Below are 23,135 nucleotides of genomic sequence, written 5' to 3'. Positions count from 1 at the left end.
TCTCTGTTACTGCTGCTGTAAGCCTCGACATTTTGGTCTTTCGGCTCTACATGATCCAAAATATGTTTTTATGTTTTTATTTTGCTTTGTCCGTAAATCAATTTGTATTCCTAATATAGAACTCTGCTTCAAATTCGCTCCGATAACTGCAAACCTCCATGAGCTTCATTTGACTGGAGTTGGGTGAGGGTGACGTCACACTCCCTTAGCCTACTTCTTTATCCAGTCTGTGCTGCCAGCAGAAGCTCTGAGGATCATAAAACGGCCATTATACCGTCTGCTGTTATCCCTGCGTTCACCTCGAGTCAAACTGACACGACGCTGTAGCTCTGTTAGCTTTGTGTCTCACGTGTTTGACTTTCCTCTCAGCTTAAATCAACAGAACACACCACTCAGCATATTTCTGTAGTCTCTAAGCCCTTCTGCTTCTATGAGTCCAGCCTGTGTTAGAAAGCATTTAAAGGTCCTATATTTTGCAAAATTGACTCTTGTGAGCTTTAAGTCATGTTAGAATATTGTTACCTCTTCAAAAACATACCTGGAGTTGTATTTTGTTTCATTCACACGTGTTTGGAGATGTAGACAGACTAATAATAAAGGATTACTCAAAGCTCAAAATGCTCTATTCCACCTTGCGATGTCATGTAGTGGTAGTTTTCAAATAAACAACGATGTTTTACTTTTAGTTCAGTAGAGATCAGCAATTCCAGGTCTGAGACTATCTGTCTGAGTGAAGAAGTCAACCTAAATCTGCAGGGTTTGTGTGTTAAACATGTGTGAATGAAACAAAACACAACTCCAGGTCTGTTTGCAATGAAGAAATATTATAACAAAGATCAGCTGGCATAATACAGGCCCTTTAAATACAGACTTTATCTTTTCTTTACACTAGTAGGTAATTTTTCATATATTTTGAAGTATGAAGTAGGGATGGGCATTCGATTAAATTTTCTTAATCGATCGTCGGGAAAATTAAAAATTTTTATATTAAAATTTATCATCATTATTACTGTCTGCACTACTAATCTGCATAAATAAATTGAACTTTACGACATATGAACCATAACCACTCTAGAGCCACATCAGCCCATTTGAGATTATAATGTGTTTAATGCAGCTTTGTGCAACTCTCACAGAAACAAAACTTAAACTGCGTCGCTAATTTACATAAACTAAGCGAAGGGAAAAAAACTGCTCTTGTGCGCTGATGCGGTCAACTTCTGTCGGATTGAAGGACACGACTCAGTGGAATACAGGTTAGTGTGACCATATTTGCGTTTGTCAAAACCAGGACACCGTACGGGGGATGGGAGGTGGACCCTCGTCATCGACATTGAGCTACTCTCACCTGGTAAAACCTTTTCATGTTTTCGGTGTCCTGGTGAGCTTTTTTTCCACTGGACACTGAAACATATGTACTGCTTTGTACACTGTGCACATGGCCTCACACTTGTCCCGCCCGGAATGGAAAGTGTGGAATTTTTTGTACGAGTCATTAAATACGCATTTGTTCTTCGGCACGTTGCAGACTGACCGACTGTTTGTGTCTCGCTCCTTCTGAGTGCAGAGAGACACATGTACGGACCCTCGTTTGTTCACGGATAAACGTGACCAAAAATGAACGTAATCGATGAAATTCTTAATGATCAATTATTGATTAATCAACTAATCATGCCCATCCCTAGTATGAAGCCTCTATGATAACATTTGAGCTGTTGCTGGTTGAATAATTAACATCTATGACACATTGCTGATACTTTGCAGCTGATGTCATCAACATTCTCTGGGGGTGTGATGCTAACTGGAGCCATTGCTCTGTCTGGGGCTCTGTTACTGAAATTAGACTTTAATCAGAGCTTTATGTAAATGCAATCTGACCAGAAAGGACTTAGCTGGAACTACAACAGCTGATGTGTGCTGATAAACAAATTACATAACAGATAACATTACAGCCACAAGCTAGCAGTTTTTCAGATAGTCACTCTCACCTTTTTGTTTTGAGTTTTTAGACTATAAAACTTTTTTTTTGCTTGCATTATATCTCCCATGGTAACTGGTAACATTCTGTCAATACATATACATGTCTAACACCCTCAGCATGATGTCACCGCAAAGTGTTTCTTTATTGCGATGCTGTTATTTACATTATGGTCAATTTGCATAATTAGGGTTCTTGTGTACCGTAATTTCCGGACTATAAGCCTCTACTTTTTACTCACACTTTGAACCCTGCAGCTTATACAATGATATGGTTAATATATGGATGAACTACCGTATTTTTTGCACTTTTGGACGCGCAAAAAGGATGTACCAGTATTTAATTTTTTATTTATTTTTTAATCTTTCTGTGTAAATATCTCAAGTTAAAACGTGGACTCGGCTGCGGCTTATAGACAAGACTATTTTAAAATTAAGTCAATGTGGCTTATATTCAGGTGCGTGCAATAGTCTGGAAATTACGGTAAGTGGTATAAAATAGTTTCAGTATAATTGTTTATCTTAAAGGTGTATTGTGTAACTTTTTTTTGATGTTATTGCTTTGTCTGGAGTGTTTCACAGTATCTTCATAGACACCAAACTAGACCAAGTTACAGGTCAAGTCTGTGGAGAGTCGACCCCACTCACAGTCAGAATACCTGTTTTTCTAGATATTTCTGAGTTATAAAACCAGATGTAATTGAATAAATATAAAGTAGAGCTTACTGTCATACTGTGGAACATTCCAGGCAGAGCAGTGACACATCCATAGAAACAAGCACGTGACGGACCTGCAACCAAAAAGTTACACAATGTACCTTTTAATATTTTTCTATTGCAATATATCGTATTTGTTATGGTTAGTCACTGGAAGAGGAGTCATAAAAGCTCCACTGTCAGACTTTGTTTAGTTTCGAAATCCAGCTTGAAAAAAACAGGCCAAGACTCATCTGTTCCCCAGCCTATAAAGGAAAAAAACTTTATTATTTATTTTTATTTATACCTTTCCTGTTCTGACAAATTTCTAAAGATAAAAGGACTTACACGCACCCTTATAAGAGCTGAAATCCAGTGGAATCACATTTTTTCTCACTATCCCAGTACAGATATATTGTGTAAGCAGCTCTTGAGGTTAAAATAAGTCTGCTGTGTACTGTCTGCGTCTAGCCATGAAGCGCTCTGTTGTCTGAGAATCAGGAAGTGTGTGTTAACATGCTAGTTCTGGTTAGCTCTACCATGTTTTTAGGACTGTAAAAATCAGGTACAGCGCCTTTTTAATTGATGCAAGAGGAGTCAAAGATGCATTTTTGTAATCCTGCTTCAGACAGACAGGCCACAGTCTATGGAGAAAACTTCAATGTTTTTATTATCAATTTTTTCTATTTAGTCAATTTGCGTTTTTTTGGTTGTGCATTGAGTAACTTTTCTGGTGGAGTGTCCGTCAAATGCTTTTCTCCATGGAGATGCTATTGCTTTGTCTGGAATGTTTCACAGTATAGTATTAAACCCTTCTATCTTCATGGACATTAAACCAGACCAAGTTACAGGTCAGATCTGTGGAGAGGCGACCCCACTCACATTCAGAATGCCTGTTTTTTTTTAGGAATTTTTGAGCTATAAAACTATCTGTGACTTAATAGTTTTAAGGTAGAGCTGTTTAATGTCATACTGTGTAAAATTCCAGTTAGAGCAATGACATGCATTAACCACAGAAACAAGCAGGTGACGGACCGGTACCCCCAACCAAAAAGTTACATAGTGCACCTTTAACTTTGACTAATGTGTCTAAAGATTAGTGACCGAAAGGACGAGATCGCGGATACAAGCGCTCGAAATGAGTTTCCTCCGCAGGGTGGCTGGGCGCTCCTTTAGAGATAGGGTGAGGAGCTCAGTCACACGGGAGGAGCTCGGAGTAGAGCCGCTGCTCCTTCACGTCGAGAGGAGCCAGTTGAGGTGGCTCGGGCATCTGTTCCGGATGCCTCCTGGGCGCCTCCCTCGGGAGGTGTTCCGGGCATGTCCCGCCGGGAGGAGGCCCCGGGGAAGACCCAGGACACGCTGGAGGGACTATGTCTCTCGGCTGGCCTGGGAACGCCTCGGGGTCCCCCCGGAGGAGCTGGAGGACGTGTCTGGGGTGAAGGAAGTCTGGGAGTCCCTGCTTAGGCTGCTCCCCCCGTGACCCGGCCCCGGATAAGCGGACGAAAATGGATGGATGGATGTCTAAAGATAAAACAACTTAGATGCATCCTGATAATAAAGCTTAAATGTGTATCAAACTCGTAATCTCAATTGGCCAATCACAAAGACTATAATTATTTAAGTTACATTAGACAAAATATGTCTAATCGATCCTGTTCTTTAAACATGTTCTGAAATGCATGGGATAGATCTATTTTAGCACGACTCAAATAAATCCCAATAGACAATGAATGGAGCAGGAAGTGTGTGAAAAGCTTAGTGAAAATGATTAAATGATTCTAGTAGAAATACACACTACATGTAGGGCTGGGTATCATTCAGAAGTTGCCGATACGATACATATCAATAAACAGGCCATGATAGGACACATATATCTCTATCACTATATCTCGATACAGTGCACTTTCGATTCGATTTCATGTATTTCAAATCGATTCCATATGGTTCAATAAAAAATAATGTCTAAATGATGGGTGTGATAATAAAAGTCTTTGTTAAACCACTTCTTGTGCGAAGTTAACATCAAAAAAGCCCATGTTAATCCTCAAAACAAGTCACATGTGTTGCATAAATGAATTTCCTTCCTCTGAACAAGCAATAAAACTGTAGCGCTGTAACAAAATAATTTAGTAAAATATACTTAAAAATACTCTTGGCGATATATCGATACAGCAGCCCAATACGATAAACAATACGATATTTAGATATTTTTGCACACCCCTAACTACATGTGGATTGTGCATTTGTGGATGGGTAAGACATATGTTTCTCTCAACTGGATTTAACTTAAGTTTTATTTTTCTGGCCTGTTCTGCTGTTTTGAAGCTTTGGCCAATTAACATGAAGTCTTTGTTTGAACACTTCGATCATTGGTTCTGAACGCTTCCAGCAAGAGCCTTCTCAGATTAATGTGCAGAGCCAGGTTATGGGATTCTTGTGTCATCTTATCAGTTCAGATTTTAGTCTTATCTGAAAAGTTAAAGCTCGTGGGCAGGTTTAAAATGTGGACCGAATCCTACTAAAATAAATTGCAAATCTAATATCAGTCTCTGTCAGAAAAAAAACAACCAGCTGTTCCAACTTCCATCTATCACCCTGATGATAGTGTGTGGCGTTGAACTCTAGTCCAGTTGGAGTCCTCGTTGGGACAAGGTAAACACTGGTCTGTTTCCAGGCTGATTCAGAACAGCTTCTCTTGAAACTCTATAAATAATTATTCCCCTGTTGTTGGATCCGTGATTGTAATATTTCCTGTTCTTGACTCATATGGTTTAGTTAAATAAATAAAGTAGAAATCGTTTTTGTAGGTTCCTTAAATATTTCCAAGTATCAAAATGGTCTGTATTTTTCAGTTGTGGGCACAGATGTAGATAATAACACTATAAACCAGGTTATGCTCTAAAGGTCCATTATGCAACATTTTTACTGGAAGATTTGCCAATTCTTAGAAGTTCTGTTGAAATGAAAGAGTTTAGGTGTTTAGTCCCACTTTAGAGTCCATATTAGGTTATTTTCTGATCTATGTTATAATGTTTCCTCATGAAAAACACCCGGAGTTGTGTTTTGTGTTAACACAGTTCTTCTCTCAAATGGAAAACATGTTCTGATGTCGTGTGATAATACAGGAAGTACTCCACTGTGTTTTTAAACTGCTACTTTACTTTGCAAAGTAGTACTAGGACTTTTAAAGGTGTATTTTGTAGCTTTTCTGGTGGAGGGTCCGTCACTTGCTTGTTTCTATGGATATGTCATTGCACTTCCTGAAACGTTTCACAGTATGACATTAAAGATCTCTACATTTATTCAATTACAGGTGGTTTTACTGCTCAAAAATACCTAGAAAAACAGGCGTTCTGACTGTGAGAGGGGTCACCTCTCCACAGATCTGACCTGTAACTTGGTCTGGTTAGGTCTCCGTGAAGATAGAAGGGTTTAATGCCATACTGTGAAACATTCCAGACAAAGCAATAACGTCTCCATGAAGAAAAACATTTGACTGATCCTCCACCAGTTCTAAGTTCACGGTACCTTTGGTCTGATGTTGATGTTGAAAACCTCTCTCTCTCTTCAGTGTCTGGATGTATTGGACGGCCGGCGAGCCCCATTCCCTCGACTCCGCCTCAGTGCAGAAACCCGTGACACAGACACACAGGCGCCTTCTAGTGGAGACTCCTCTCCTCTGCCCAGCAGCCCCGAGCACGGCAGCCCCTGCTCCACCGAGGACACAGACAAAGGTAACCAGGCACTGCCCTCAAACAGGGCTCTGAGGGATTTAGGTAAAATTTGAAGTGGTTGTGTTGTTTTAAACTGCCCATATTAAGCTATTTTCTGATCAATCTCATAAAGTTTCCTCATCAAAAACATTACTGGAATTGTGTTTTAATAATAAAGAATTACTCAAACATATTTGAATGAAACAAAACACAACTTCAGGTCTGCTTCTGAGGAGGTAACAACATAACTAAAGCGTTACTAAAAGCTCACAAGAATCAGTTTTGCTTAATATAGGACCTTTAATGTGGGTAAAAAAGTTGACATATTCTCTTTTTTTTATTGGAGTTAAATGCCATTATAAAAAGTGACACATGGTGAATGACTATTTCCACTCCAACCCAGCTTTAAAGATGTTTTGTTTTCAGAGCTTTTAACCATGTTACAGCTGTTTCACCGCACCATTTACTCACCCAAAGTCGCATTTGGAGTGATTCATGTTTGTGTAATCTTTATTTTAATGTGTGTGTGTGTGTGTGTGCAGATAGCGTGTGCTGCTCTCCTCTTCCCAAGTTTGCCACTTCCCCCAAACCCAACAACAGCTACATGTTCAAACGGGAGCCACCAGAGGGCTGTGAAAGAGTCAAGGTCTTTGACGAGCTCGGGTAAGTACGCAATGTTTTACAGCCTTTTCAAACACTGTCAGTCACAACTGTTAACTCTTCACACACTTTTTAATCTTTAGTCATTAGTAGAGTGAAAAAACTGTATAATACTACTTAAAATACTTCATAAAATTAACAAAACATTAAGGTAATTTTATTTTCTGATGTAGAATGACAATGGGGTGGTCAGTATTTATAAAAATTTACATCTTTTTGAATTCTTGAAGGCACTACACCTGATTTTTAAACTCGATTTTTAATAAACTAGTGGTCCAAGTTTTGTCATGAGTATAAAGCTGACAACAACTAGCATGTGAACACGCACAGACTGTAAAATGTAAATGTTTAGTATCACAGTATATCGATGTTTCAATATTTTGAATGACAGCATACTCAAATTCCTTCATCTGACATTGTTTTGTGCAGGTCCGGTCAGTCCAAAGGTTTCCCTCTGTTCTCTTGTCCGGATAAAAACAAGGTTAACTTCATCCCCCGTGGCTCCGCCTTCTGCCCAGTCAAACTACTGTGCTCCTCCCTCTTCTCCCCGATCCCGCCCCCCGGCCCCATGCTGACCTCCGACCCTGCCTCCTCCGCCGACGCCGAGAGCGGCCCTGAGGAGGGGGACCTGTCTCTGTCACGCAACGCCCGCTAAACTCAACCTCAACTGAAGCAACAGCGCAAGCACCAGCCGGACATTTCAGCACTCCACGCATACTGATGACCGGCCACTAGGGGGTGTAGAGAGCTAAAGGAGACATGTTATGCTCTTTTCTTTTGGAAATACTTAAATACACATTGTTTTTTCATGTTTGTTACTAAACATAAGTTCCATTCATGTGTGACTGTAGAGATTTGATATGACGCCCTCTGCTGGCGACAGTGGGAGTGAAACATTTTGACAATTTGAAGTGGCAGCATTGCTCTTGTTGCTACAGATACAGTAAATTATTTTCTCATCAAAATTGGGAGTAAAAATAAAAGAGGACCAAAGCAAGTCTACACCAGAACTAAACCAACCAGGATAAGAGTGAACGCAGTGCAAGTGAAGGCAACTTAAAGGAGACATATTATACAAAAAGTAAGTAAAATGATCGATATATCGGTCGGGATGTATCGAGTAGGGATGCACAGATCCAGCTTTTTCAATTCCAATACCAATGTCGATACTTTGTTGCATATATAATTTATTTCCTTATAACACAAACAGCTTATGGTTACAGATCCAAATGTTTTTAAGTGTTATTTATCATTTAATGTAGCTACAAAACAGCTTTAAAAATACAATAATATGAGATGTTTTGGGCCTTTTTTTTTTTGTTTCTTTGCGAAGAATGTGTAACAACGTACAAGTACATCTGACCAGCCAGGCATATCTTTATCTGTCATATGTCCAACTCAAAATCACCTCCAAGACTGAGTAATCCTAGATAACAAATGTACAACTCTATCATTATTGTATGTTTTGGGCCAGTATTGATTTTATTATAATTTATAGATAAAATGAGATATCGACTGAACTGATATCTTGGAAGCCGATATCCAATGCATAACAATTTCAATTTTCAATATCTGCACCGATATCTTACACCAGTATTGTATCGGTGCATCTCTAATATCGAGACAATATTTGAAACTTTTTAGCGAATGACTATCAGCCTTAAATTTCCAGCAGAGATAGTTTTTTTTTATTTTATTTTGGTTTTTTTTGCCCAACCTGCTGTCTAAATATGCATCAGAAACATGCCTGAAGAGGTTTTAGATGTCACCCGTGCATGTTTGAGTAATCTAGTGATCTCTCCTGGGAGGACACTACCCACAAGCCTACGTCAACCACACTCCCACATGACAGTTTTCCGTAAAGCGTGACGCAAAACCATCTTGACAAACCTGATGCGATGTGCAGTCGTGTCATTAGCAATATCTGTGCTGATCGTGTTGTGATAGCGCTCTGAAGGGGGAGTTACTTAGCGCTGGTAGCAGAGGAGGCGAGACTCAGAACAACAAAAACAAAGATGTCAATGCGTCGTTTTCGAATACGGCAATTTGAAAACAATAAAAGGTAACATGGTGATCTAAATTTGAAAGTTTTGCACTGAATACCTGATAGTAAAGCAAAAAACAAATCAATGCAACAAAATACTACTCCAGGATGTGATTTTGAGGTACATTTAACGTTATACCTGGATAAAACTCAAAGTCAGTTGATAACATGTCTCCTTTAAGAGCTCACATGCCCTCACTTGTTTTGTACAGCGCGTTTATTTTGCTCATTGTATTCCAGTTTCATTCATACTGAAATAACTCAAACAGGTGTGGGTGGTTTTATGACTGTTCTTTACACCAGATGCCCATCCTGAAGCAATTCATTTATCCAGGCTTAAAATAGGAACAAATGGAACACATCACATTCCAAGCCAAAGAAAAGAACTTCCCATCCCATCTATGCCCTGCTATAGTCCTACAATACAAACTTTAAGCTCCAGATCATTCTAAAGCCATTCAGGAAAGGTTCATTTGTGTCCTGTGAATGGGACTTTTTCAGTATCGATACCTGCTCAATTGAGTATCAAGTTTGGATACTAGTTTTAGTGTCTGGTTTTCGATACTTTTGATAACCTTATTCCAAATACAACAGTTATCCTAAAAATCTATTGATACTTTGCAGTGACTTGGGGTGTTCTACATGCGTCTCTATTGGCAGAATGTTCAACAGTTACAATAGTGACACAATGCGCACATGAGAAAATCTGCGATGTGTTTTAAAGCCTGTTTACATGAGAACACTTGTAGGTAAAAACAACGAATCATATTTTATCAGAAGTGCCTTTCGTTTAGATGGTGGCAGCATTTTTGGAGCTTAAAAACGCAAAAATCTGAAACCACCCTCCAGAGTGGAAAAGTTGAATACGCTCCGCTGTAGCGTTTCCGTTTACACTGCCCAAGACGCAAAACTCTAGTCAGATCTGCTCATGTCGTGTACAAGTTTACGTCACATACATACAGTACACAGAAACAAACATGTCTGACCGAATTCCACACACTTTTGTGTCACTGTATGCATGCAGACTTCCTCCCGAAAACGCTCGTCTAAACGCGGAATAAAAAGTGAAGCCGCGACGCCACTTTTGCGTCTTCTGTTCAGACCGTCATCATATAAACGTAGCCTTAATATATCAGATGAAGAGAAAAGGTTGAAAGCTTCACGGGGTCATAAAAAAGTTTAAAAATAGCAGTACAAGTGCTCTACGAGAGTTAAACGTTCAAGTCTCAACAGAACGTAGCCCTTACTGGAAAATGTAAAAATCAATTGGTGTGTCTCGGGTTTATACCTCACCCATTTTTACATTTTCCAGTAAAGGCTACGTTCTGTTGAGACTTAATGGTGAAAAAAAAGAAACCTGTGATCAATACGAGCGTTCATGGTCTTGTTTAGGAGTTACATTTTCAACAAAAAGGTGAGAGCGACTGACTGAAAAACTTGACCAGTGCTACTATAGTGACATGTGGCAATAATTTTACTTGTGAGAGACTTGTTTAACAGCACAGATCACCTCTCCTGTCAAACAAGTCCGCTCTTTCTAGTCATCTGGTGTTCAAATAAAGATCATATTAAGTCTTGAGGAACAGAGCTTCAGACAGATTCGTTCTTCCAGTTAGCTTCACACCCCTAGAGAATGTTGATGACATCAGCTGCAAAGTATCAATTGACTAACTAACACATGTCACTGGGTGTTTTTGATAATCAGATTTCTCTTGTCCATTTAAACACCAAAACACAAACACTTCACCGCCCACGTTTCCAGCTTTGGCGAAAGTCACAGGGCTTTTTGTGACAGGAAGGGCATCCGACATAAAAACAAACACTGGGATACTTGGGGATACTTGGATGCCTATAAACAAGCTCTTATCACTTGAAACCTTTGCTTTTGACTAACCATGTCTTCATTGTAGTCACGATATTGAGCATATTATGTTTTTTGTTTTTTTTAGAGACTTTTAATCGTCGCTAACCTGGAAACTAAGTATAAGCTTTGTACTCTGCTATAGTCAGTGACATATCACATTCATGTCTTACCTGTGTGATTCAGGTTAGTCTGGTTGTACTCTTTAGCACCAGCAGCAGGCGCTGTGGAGAAGGCTACAAAATATCAGATTTTTACGGTATTAAAAATGTGAAAAACAGAACTAGTTCATTGTAAACAGTTTGCAATGATCCGAAGTTATTCCTCATTACCTTATGCGTTCCGAGCATTTTTACGTGCATTCCACAACTTTCAGAGACCAGAGTTGAGTTTCGCTGACGTCCAGGGTAACTCTAACAGCAAATAGCATGCTAAGCACACACTTCCTGATTATATACATCCAGCTACGGCGTTGTAAAGTACCGTATTTTCCGCACTATTAGTCGCTTTGGATTATAAGGCGCACTGTCATAGAATGGTCTATTTTCAAACTTTTTTCACAAATAAACACCTGCACCAGACTTTAAACGAAACACAACAGTTGGATGGGTGAGTGGTTTTGTTTGTTTGGTGCGTTCACGGTGACTCTGGGTTTTGTTCAGTTGTGGCGTGTAGGGAGGGTGCTGTCTGGGACCGCTGGATTGTCGGCGTGTTCGCAGTGACTCAGTTCAGTTGTGTCTAGAAGTGGCACATTGCACTCGCTTTTTCGGTTCGTTCCGTTCCTCGTCGGCGTGGAGTGATGAGTGTGGCTGCGGGTGTGTTTCGCTGTACGGTCGCTGTCTGCTCCGTGCGTGTTTCCGTGCGCTGTGGGTGGTGCGGCTTTGTAGTTTACTGAAGTCGTGCTACACCTGTGCGGATTCATGTATAGCGCGCTCTGGACTGTGGGGCGCGCTGTCGTTTTTTGATGGGGTTGGAGGCTTAAGAGCACGCCATATAGTGCGGAAAATACGGTAATCAACAAGGCTAGTTTGTTCATTGGTTCGGTACCTGATTTTTACTGTTTAAAATGAACTAGTTCTGTATTTTATGTTTATTCCTCACTTACTTTATGCATTCCAAGCATCATAATTATTCACCACGATCAGTTTGTAAGCTTTTTTCACAACTTTCAGAAAACAGTGGAAGGTAAAAGCTAACAAAAACTCACATGGTAACGCGCACTTCCTGATTGTCAAACCATAAAATGCGCTGTAATTGGATGCAGACAGTACACACCAGACTTATTTTGACCTCACGAGCTCAAATACATAAAAGTTTAAACTTTTAAAGTGATCTGTTTTAACTTATTAAGTGGTCTTATAAAAATGTGTGGTTATGGCAAAAAAAAAATAGTTGTGTTTATTGCTAAAGTTTTCAAGTGAAATTTTTGTTGCTTTCAAAATAATTCACACAAAAAGTTTAATCATATAGAAATATTTTGCTTTCCAAGTGCCACCACTCCAAATCCAAATCAAACGTTTGATTTCTGTCGCACATTTTAAAAACAAAACCGTTTCCAAAGTGCTGCATTTATAAAAATAACATTAAACCATCAAAGGGAATACAACAGAGGGTATAAATGTTCAATTTAAAACACAAAAACCAGTCAAATCAAATAAAAGCGAACCCATAAAATAGCATTTAGTGAATAAAAACTATCAAATATAATATAAAGGACTAAAATATATCAAAATCCAGGCTAAATTATAATTTAAAGGTGTTGTACTGTCTTAAAAAACTTGAAAAACAGTTTGCAGTGGTCCAAAGTTCTTCCTCACTTACTTTATGCAATCAGTGCATCTTCATTACTCACCACGATGAGTTTGTAAGAGCTTTTTACAACTTTCAGAGACCAGAGCGGAGTTTGGCCAATCCCGGTAAAGCTGACAACTAGCATACTAACGTGTACTTCCTGAATATCAGACAATACAAACATCTAACAATAACACACAAAGGTCTAGAATGACTCTAGAAAGCATTTTGTGTTAATTCAACAGTATATTAAGCTTCTAACATAGCATATCAAACCATACCGTACCGCGCCAGTGTGTGAAACCGCCTCCTTTATCTGTGTTAAAGGTGCACTGTGTCACTTTTTTGTTGGGGGATCCGTCACCTGCTTGTTTCTATGGATACATTTATTCAATTACAAGTGATTCTGTAGCTCAGAAATACTCTCCATGAACACAGAAAGGTGTAATGCCATACTGTGAAACATTTCAGACAAAGCAAGGGGCCCTCCACTAGAAAAGTTACACAGTGCACCTTTAAATTTCTCTCATGACCCGCAGAAGTAGCTCAGGGCATGTCCCAGGACAATAGTGCCTTCTAGTGGCCTTTCTTAGCACCGACACGTTCCTCTCTGGGTTTTTATACAAGATGGATGCCTTATCTTACAATAACAAGTACAAACACAAATACTTTAGTTACAGAATACTGAATACCTGCATTAAAATGTATTTGGGCCAATCAAAGTACTGGATTCTGAATACTTGGAATACTTTTACATCAAGTTGTATTTAAAGTGCCTATGATACGCTTTTATGAATCTCAAATTTTGTGGGAATCTGATGGGATAATACATAAAAATAAAATATAAATTGTAGTTTTACACCAATCAAGAAGCAATTTGTCGACAAAATTTGAAAAATATACAGGAAGTAGTCCCATCACACGTTGACATCACACTGGGGAGAATTCTGTCCAAAAGTTATGCACAATTTTCACACAAGAAACACATTTTTTCAGATACAACAGCAAAATAAAGGTGTTTTCTTGTATTTTTATTTGTCAGATGATAATCTTTGTGCACATTAGAGAAGTTTTGGCTCTGTGTGATATGGTTGCTAGGTAACAGTAAATGAATTCCCTAGTCTAGTGTGATGTCATGAAAAAAAAATTGACAAACAGGACTTTTTTTTTACAATTTATTTCAGTAAAATCTTTAATATAATGCGTTTATCTGTGTTTTTGATCAAATGAGTAGTTCAAGCTGTCATAGGCACTTTAAAGGTGCATAGTGTAACTTTTCTGCTGGAGGGTCCGTCATTTACATTTCTCCATGAAAATGTTATTGCTTCGCTTGGAATGTTTCACAGTATGGCATGAAACCTTTCTATCTTCATGGAGACCAAACCAGATCAAGTTACAGGTCAGATCTGTGGAGAGGCGACCCCGTTCACAGTCTGAATCTCTGTTTTTCTAAGTATTTCTGAGCTATAAAACCACATCTACCATATTTTTCAGACTACAAGGCACAAAATCAGTAATGTTGAATTATCTAGTCTATTTTCATACATAAGGCACATAAAGTGAAACAAAACGGTCAGATAAGTCAAATTTTATTTAATTGGGCGATTTCGGCATCAAGCCCGGATCACTCTCGTCATTATCCGAGTCAGTCTCGTTGCTGTTACTTCTCTGTTCAGTGATGATTCTGCCTTTGTGAAAGCTCAGGCGACACTTGAGACTGATCCCTTAGTCCAGGCTGCCACGATCCATTGGCAGATCGTGACTCAGCTGACGTTGCCTCTCTGTCTTGGTGAATGTGTATTACTCCTCGAGGCTCCTGACAATCAATCATGCGGTGCGGCTTCGTAGCTTACCAAAGTCGTACTAAAACATTTTCACAAATTTTTGAATGCCTTGTACTGCATAAAATCGGTTCGAGGTCAGTAAGCACAACCAGAATTAATACATAAGGTGTATCAGATTATAACATGCACTGTCTGTTTTTGAGAAAATGAAAGGATTAAAGGAAGTGCGCCTTATTGTCCGAAAAATACGGTAATGGAATTGAAGGTAAGGTAGAGGTGTTTAATGTCATACCGTGGAACATTCCAACCAGAGCAATGACATATCCATAGAAACAAGCAGGTAGTGGACCCACAACGAAAAAGTTACATAGTGCACCTTTAAATTATACGCAATATTGGCTTGAAAACAGCTCTACGTTTGTTTTACCGTTTTCCGTTATCTTATCGTGATCAAGGGATGTAACAATAACCGAAATATCATGAAATCGTATCGTCTAATGTCTCACAATAATATCGAGGACCATCACAATATATCGAGTTACAACAACAGAGGGAACTACATAGGCCGTAATCCTTTGACTACATGAAGTAATAACTGTTTTAAGCACTTTTAAATTCTTTGAGTTAAGTCTTATCAAGGCATTTTAAGAAGAATAAGTAGCGTATACACAGTTTTGTTTGTTTGCCTCCACAAAACATCGCAATAAATATCGAACCGTGAGATGCATATCGGGAAAGTATCGAGAGATTTGGATACTGTTACATCCCTACTTACCACAAGAGCTGTTTTTCTTTTCATTTTTCTCGCTGATTTTGTGCAGTTTGAAGCCTAAATTACATGATAAAACACAGTAATGTATTCCATAACTGTATTCTGAATAGTACTAAATGAAAAAGTACTTTCCAGAATACAATCAAAATTAGTATTCAGAGTACGTATTTTTGGTGCATGTATTCAGTTACTTCCCAACTCTCACAATAGCAGACATTAAAGGTGCATTGTGTAGCTTTTCTTTTCTGCTTCTTCCTATGGAGATGTCACTGCTCTATCCAGAATGTTCCACAGTGAGACATTAAACAGCTCTACCTTACATTTATTCAGTTACAGGTGGTTTTATTGCTCAAAAATACTTAGTTAAAAAGGCATTCTGACTCCACAGATCTGACCTGTAATTTGGTCTGGTTTGGTCTCCATGTTCAGACAAACATCTCCTTGAGGAAAAGCATTTGACGGACTCTACACCAGAAAAGTTACACAATGCACCTTTAACACATTGTATTATTTGAAGCTTATGTCTTACTAGATGCTTTCAGGTAAACAAAAAAAGACTTGAATTTTTTTTGGTTCATGACAGAAAAAAAGATGGAATAAGAGTGGAGACGTTGTTGTTATTTTTTTAAAAGGTGGATTATGTAACTTTTTTGGGGGGGGTGATGCCATTGCTTTGCCTGGAACTTGTCCATCCATAATTTTCTTTCCTACAGGCAGTGTAGTAGTAGCCAGACTAGCACCACCTAGTGCCTCCACACAATTTAATGTCTCTCTAGCGACTAGGTCAGGAATCAGAATGCTCGGTTTGCAAGAACCCCGGAAGTTGTAGATCGCGCACCGGCCAATCAGTGAAGAGCTGTGAAGCCATAACTGGGTCCCTTTTGTGGTACAGCACAACAGTAAACAAAGAGGTAGAGATGGATGTAGACAAAGACAGACATTCTGTGTTGGCAACAATTCCCGAGATCGAGGATTTAAAGCCGGAACAAAGAGAATGTTTGGTGAAATTTATCAAGGGGAAGAACGTTATGGCCCTTCTTCCTACGGGATTTGGGAAAAGCTTAATATGCCAGTTAGGCTCATTAGCGTGCAGTACATACAGTACATCACGACCAAATAGCAGCGATTGGTTAAATAAAAAAAGTACTCACCGACCGCCGAGCGAACAAATCCTAATGCTGCGAGGTCAGACAGTTTCCACGAAGTGAAACTGGCTGATGAATCAGGCTCGTGTAGCAGTGGTCACAATACAAAAATTTCAAGCTTGATTTCGATAGACTCTTCTAAATACTGATTCTGATACCACGATGAAAATTAAAAACACACTTTCTTTAGACAATAGAATGTGATTTTCAACATTAAATCATGGTAGTTTCTTTTCTATTCCAATGTGGCCTTATATGTGTGTCATCCCTCAGTGGTCCAGGTAGGTTCCATAGTGGTCCATGTGTGTATACTAGTCTATACTTGTTCTGATACAGCTCAAGATCATTCTAAAACTCCCGTGAATGTGACTTTTTCAGTATCAATACCTGCTCAAATGAGTTTCGATACAGTCCAATGAGGTTCATTTGGTCTTCCGATAATTTATGTTATTAGGTTCTTTTTTCAGACCAGAGTTTGTTTTTATAGCTGACAGTTTGGACTGCTCACTGTCATCTTCCTCAGAGTGGTCACGTGATGTTGCTGTGACGTGTTCCTCAGCTGATTTAAACAGGTTTTGGTGCTGTCTTCCTACCGGTGGAGGCAGGACGACAGCGCCACCTGCAGTCCGACTTCCTCAGGACAGTATCCCGGGTGTGTGAGAGTAAAAAAGCCCCTCATCCCGGTTTATCATCCCGTGGGCACGTTTCTGTATTTCGATTGCCTCTTTAATCCTTTAATCTAGTTTCGATACAGGGTTTAGTATCGATTAGAATTAGATTTTTTTATATTTTTGACAATCCTAACTACAGTTTTGTTTTTGTTTTATGTACAAGAATACGTTGCATTCTAACCACTCCACAGATCTAACCTGTCACTTGTCACATGTCTCAGAGTACTCTACAGGCAAAGCAATAGCATCTCTATGGAAATGAGCACCGTAAACGTTACATAATCCAACTTTAAGTGATTTGTTAGAGCCCAAAAATATGTACCAAAGCAAAAAAATAACAATGGTTAGCTGCGTTTAGTTTAGTTTTTTGTTAATATTGAAAGGTAATACCAAGTTTTAGCACTTAATGATGATCTTTTACAATTTACAATCAAAACTGTGCAATGATCTGTATTTATTTTGACACTAACTTTTCCCATTCCAAACAAACATCCCTCTCTGGCCGGTCTAGTGACGGAAAGTTCACTAGACGCGCCTCGACTCCACACGCGCTCACATAGTTGTAATTTCAGTGTTGTATTACAAGTTACATTCGGTTGTTACCATGTTCATTAAGTTGTGTGTCTTCTGATTTTGTATGTAGCGTGTTTTTAAATAAAGAATCGCAAAATGTTTTCAGATTTGTGGATTTTATTTTGGACAATACATTAGAATTTGATCTGTGATTGTACTCGGAGCATTTGTTACGTGAGCTTAATGTTATTGTAGGCGAATACAGTTAAGATAGTTATTATTTTAGCCTCCTTTAGTCGCTTTGTTCAGTAAATAAGTCAAAATAATTTCAAATAATTTCAGATCTTTTTTTTCCTTGTAAAATTAAACAACAGAACTTAATGATACTGCTAATAAAAATGTGCAAATTGTAGTACTGAGAGGTTATTGCTAGAGTACAGATTAAATATTATTTTGTTTGTTGCTATTATCGTAAATGACCACTAGAGGAGGCTACTGAACACCCTGCTAACACCAGTACAGCTTTGGAGTACAGGGATGGTGTCACATGGCTTTGAAATATAAAGTAGATTAGATAAGATGAAAAATAAAACAATCAAATAAGCACACTTATAAAAAGCCAGTGCTATGAGGTTAAGTTGAGGTTGAAGTAAGGCATTATTTTGGTACAAGTTCTGCAGCATTATAGAATGAATCGTATATTTCTAAACGTTACTCACCACACTTTTAAAACATGAGAGATAGTACGTTTACACATGCAGCATGCGTTTCACCTGATCAGAACGCGTCGATGGAAGAACAACGAGCAGCCACTTCTAATATAACATTAGATCCTAAACTGCAGCCTGCACATTTAAAGTTTTTAAAAAGGTATTACAATCACACCTTAACCTGTGTCCCCAGAGACTTAAAGGGACAGCTCGGAATTTTGAACATAGAGCCTAATTTCCTAGTGAGCCAGAGTGTTGGAGACGTGTGGAGTAGGGATGTGAATCGATTATCGATTAATCATTAACGTTTTTTTATATAAAAATGTATCATCATTATTATTACTATCTGCACTACTAATCTGCAAAAATAAATTCAACTTTACCACATATAAACCATAACGACTCTAGAGCCACATCAGCCCGTTTGACATTAGAATGTGTTTAATGCAGCTTTGCGCAAGTCTTACAGAAATAAAACTTAAAACCGCATGACTAATTTGCATAAACTAAGCAAAGAAAAAAAAACATCTCTTGTGCGCTGATGCGGCCGACTCAGTGGAATACAGGTTAGTGTGACCATATTTGCGTTTGTCAAAACCAGGACACCGTACAGGTCATCGACATTGAGCTACTCTCACCTGGCAAAGCTTTTTCATGTTTTCGGTGTCCTGGTGAGCTTTTACCCACTGGACACTGAAACATATGTGCTGCTTTGTACACTGTGCACATGGACTCACACTTGTCCCGACCGGAGCGGAAAGCGTGGAATTTTTTTGTACAAGTCATCGTCAAATACACATTTGCACTTCGGCACGTTGCAGGCTGACCGACTGTTTGTGTCTCGCTCCTTCTGAGTGCAGAGAGACACATGTCCGGACCCCCGTTTGTTCCTGGACACGGACGTTTGGTCACCCTTCGCTATGCACAGCAATCTACATTCGCTTTGTCTATTAAAATGGACATAATTGATGAAATTCTTAATGATCAATTATCGATTAATTGACTAATCAGGCACATCCATAGTGTGGAGACACTTTTAAAAATATTCCATCCAGTCCTTGTATTTGCAGAGGTCTCTGGCACTAGACTAGTGCATGTCAATGGCCATAGTTATCCTGCCACTAAAAACAGTTTTATCCACTCCACAAAACACCCGAAACAAATCGATTATTACACCAGACTGTCCATGTGAATGTCTGTGTTGATAGAATAATTTTAATTTTAGAAGTAAAACTAACCTTGCATTCGAAGGATTTATGTCTGAGCAACAGCAGTGAGTTCCTGATAGAAAGCTCGACAGCGGCGGATTGATATATGAGAAAATAGTCCCTCAACATGCGACGATTCATGTGATGCGACGTTAGTTTTATTTCAAACATTAGATTCTAGCAACACAGACATTCACATGGACAGTCTGGTGTAATAATCGATTTGTTTCGGGTGTTTTGTGGAGTGGGTAAAACTGTTTTTAGTGGCAGGATAACGATGGCCATTGACATGCACTAGCCTAGTACCAGTGACCTCTGCAAATACAAGGACTGGATGGAATATTTAAAAAAGTGTATCCACACGTCTCCAACACTCTGGCTCACTAGGAAATGAGGTCCTACGTCCAAAATTCTGAACTATCCCTTTAACCTGCAGATCAAGGACACATACAAGTTTGTCTCATTCTCAGTGTATGGACAGGCCTCATGTGAAGCTCAGAACCTTCAGAATCCCCTCCCTGAGCTGCGTAGGCTGCACTAGCTCTGACTCATGATTGATGCAGATGCTGGGGTTTAGGTAGTGACCATTCAGATCAGAGAGAGACGTTTTAGAGGCCACAGACGCTGAGCTCTGTGCGTAGTTTAGTGTGTTGTATGTTTCTCTGGGCAGGTTTTCTTTGGGCACTCCCAGGTTTTCCTCCTGACCAAGCCTAGCAACAGCACTGCTCATAGGGATGTAACAATATCCAAATCTCTCGATACAATATTATCACGATATGCATCCCACAGTACGATATTTATTGCTAATGTAATTGTAGATAAGACACGTTTCTGCTTTTAAAATACCGTGACAAGATGTTGGTGTGAATTATTCCCTTCATAATCCCAAGAATTCAAGTCAAAAACATATTTCTTCATGTTGTTTGCACAGAAATGAATCATGGGATATGCAGTTCCCTATGTTTATAAGCTGTTGCTACTATAAAACAAAGGATTTAAGCAAAGGAACTTAATTAAGTAATTCGATATATTGTGACAGCCCATGATATTATTGTGAGACTTTTGACGATACGATATCAGGATATTTCAGTTACTGTTACATCCCTAACTGCTCCAGACAGTGGCATTAAAGTATGAATTTTCCAACAGGGACAATAAAAGCTTAACCTTAAACCAACTGGATCTGAGCAGTGGAGGTGAGAGACTCATGTGAGGCTCATAGTGAGAATGAGAAAACTCTGTATCGTGTATCTGCAGTTGAAGGAGCAGCCAGTCAGAGCACTGCCTTTGACTCTTTCCTCTAGGTAAAAATACTTTATTAATAGCTGCAGATAACACCCAGTAGTCTCATTCTGTCACAAAGTGCTGCTTTTCCAGTATACCATATTTTCCGCACTATAGGGCGCACTTAAAAGCCTTTAATTTCATCAAAAAACGACTGTGCGCCTTATAATCCAGAGCGCTTTATATATGAATTTATTGGGGTGTCTTAGTACGACTTTAGTAAACTACAAAGCCGCACCACTTGCAGCATTATGGCTCCCGTAGTCAGGAGCATCAGGAGTAATACATACTGTAAATAAAATAAAATTAAAAAAAATTTAAACTCAAGGCTGTTATAAAGTGAAAGTGTGAGCTGCGTGGGAGCAGTGGATGAGAGAAGGAGAACACACATTCACCAAGACAGAGAGACAGAGCCGAGCGACTTACGCCACGATCTGCCAACGGATCGTGGACGCCTGGACTAAGCATCAGTATCAACTGTGGTCCGAACTTTCACCAAGACCAGAGTCATCACTGAACTGCCAGGGAACAGTAACCACACTGACTCGGATAGTGACAGAGGGATGCGGGTGTGCTGGATGCCATAATTGGCCAACTGTTTAACTCGGACACTGAAGATGAAGAATTTGCTGGATTTGTGGACGAGGAATGAACTGAAAAAGTGAGTGTAATGTGTTATTTTTAGTTATAACTGAACATCTATGAGTTATTGTGAATACAGTAACAATTTAGCATCTCAGACTGTATTTTTTTACATGTTACAAGTGAACAAAGTTGGATATTAAATAAAGTTTGACTGACTTATCTAATCTGTTGTGTTTCGTTTAATGCGCCTTATAATCCAGAGCGTCCTAGTACGGAAAATAGGGTACTCTTCGGGGAAAATTTACTCATTTACAAAAAAAAAGTTGCGTACCCCAGTTTTAAAGACCCAATGTGTAACTTTTCAACAGCGTCCGTGGCCTGCTTGTCTCCACGGAGATAACACTGTTCCCTGGAATGTTTCACAGAAGGGCTTACTGTGAGCAGGATCGCCTCTCCACAGATCTGACCTGTTACTTGGCCTGGTGAAAATATCTGATTGTCTCCATGGAGATAGATACGTTTAATGCCTTACTGTGGAGCATTCTAGACAAAGCCCCAGATCTGAAAAGTTACACGTGTATCTTTAGAGGAGTAGTTAAAGTAAAGTGACTGCTACTTTGTGAAGTTTGATGTTACCAAAGTTTTTAAAGAGTTTATATTTCCAGTCACACGAGGTTATCCATGCAACATCCAAACTCACAAACATCTCCACATGGCTTTTTACACTGTAGTCCCTCTTGATTTTTTTAAAGGTTACAGATTTGATTATGTAATGTTACTATGAGCTCGCAGTACTGTCTTTGGAGTACTCGTTTTTGCAGTACTGTGCTGGGATTATGCGTTGTGAGCTTCGTGTTCAGAGCCGGTATTTCCGATGGCGTCCGGGTTGGACAGAGGGTCCAGGTCGGCAAACAGGTTCAACCAGGCCGACAGGTGTTTGGGGCGTCCACTGGGCTCTGAAACGAAGTACAGAAAAACAACAAAAGATCTCACAAACACTGAATATGAAGAGAGCATGCAGCTGAATGTGTAGTGAGGGTGCAGGCGGTGGACCGACCTCTTGATGCTGGTGCAGGGTTCTTATTGGCTCCAGGTGAAGGTCCAGTGTCATTGCTCTGGTGTGGGTCGCTGGTCCAGTCTGGAAAGAATCACCATTTTATCATTTTTCTTTTAAGCAGCTGTGATTTAGTGAAACAAACGGAACAACCCTCAAGAACAGGGGTCACCGAACTTTTTTCTCTGGGGCCACATGATCGATCCTGACTCTGAAGGGGGGCCGGGGTCGGGTAGGCTGTATAACTGACACTGACGACGCAGATTATATTCTTTGAAAACCACCACACTTTCTTTAACATATCAGACAAACTGCACGTTCATTACACTGAACAAAAAAATAATCAGTTGTCCACTGTTCTTTGAAAACTTGGCACTCTCTGTTAACTTTTTGTACTTTAACACAAGTCATTTTGTTTTCCTTAACTGCACTACAGTACTCTGTGTGTGTATTCACTGTCACTGTTTGATCTCGAGTTTGTCAGGTGATGAAAATTCGGCGGCAAATGTAAATATGTCATGATTATTTAAATATAAATAGAAATACTTCATATAAATACAATTTTTTATTGAAAAAATCTACAAAATACAAGATGCAGATGTGTTATTATTTGTCAAAAAGTAATTTTAAAAAATAGGCCATGACAACTTTTGAGTTTTGCCTCATA

The 23,135-nt window shown here is 39.2% G+C and overlaps 2 protein-coding genes across 6 annotated transcripts in view; one reads left to right on the top strand and one right to left on the bottom strand.

Moving 5' to 3' along the window:
* The window catches only part of LOC110156657 (glucocorticoid-induced transcript 1 protein-like), a 74,671-nt gene extending 56,883 nt beyond the window's left edge, over positions 1 to 17,788 (top strand). For all 5 annotated transcript variants that reach the window (XM_020920864.2, XM_055164167.1, XM_055164170.1 and 2 more), the window contains 3 exons: positions 6,245 to 6,407; positions 6,929 to 7,049; positions 7,476 to 17,788. In XM_020920864.2, coding sequence (XP_020776523.1) covers positions 6,245 to 6,407; positions 6,929 to 7,049; positions 7,476 to 7,701 — 510 coding nt within the window. In that variant the 3' untranslated portion in view covers positions 7,702 to 17,788. The remainder of the gene's footprint in view (positions 1 to 6,244; positions 6,408 to 6,928; positions 7,050 to 7,475) is intronic.
* Positions 17,789 to 21,654: 3,866 nt separating this feature from the next.
* Positions 21,655 to 23,135, bottom strand: part of ica1 (islet cell autoantigen 1) — a 19,379-nt gene continuing 17,898 nt past the window's right edge. Inside the window, exons 11-12 of the mRNA XM_055163374.1 lie at positions 22,472 to 22,552; positions 21,655 to 22,370 (exon numbers count right to left, since the gene is read on the bottom strand). Coding sequence (XP_055019349.1) covers positions 22,249 to 22,370; positions 22,472 to 22,552 — 203 coding nt within the window. The 3' untranslated portion in view covers positions 21,655 to 22,248. The remainder of the gene's footprint in view (positions 22,371 to 22,471; positions 22,553 to 23,135) is intronic.

This window comes from Boleophthalmus pectinirostris, unplaced genomic scaffold, assembly GCF_026225935.1.
Source record: "Boleophthalmus pectinirostris isolate CB_2022bp ecotype Guang Dong unplaced genomic scaffold, ASM2622593v1 HiC_scaffold_6, whole genome shotgun sequence".
Lineage (NCBI taxonomy): Eukaryota > Metazoa > Chordata > Actinopteri > Gobiiformes > Gobiidae > Boleophthalmus > Boleophthalmus pectinirostris.
This window is presented reverse-complemented; position numbering and strand designations above follow the sequence as displayed.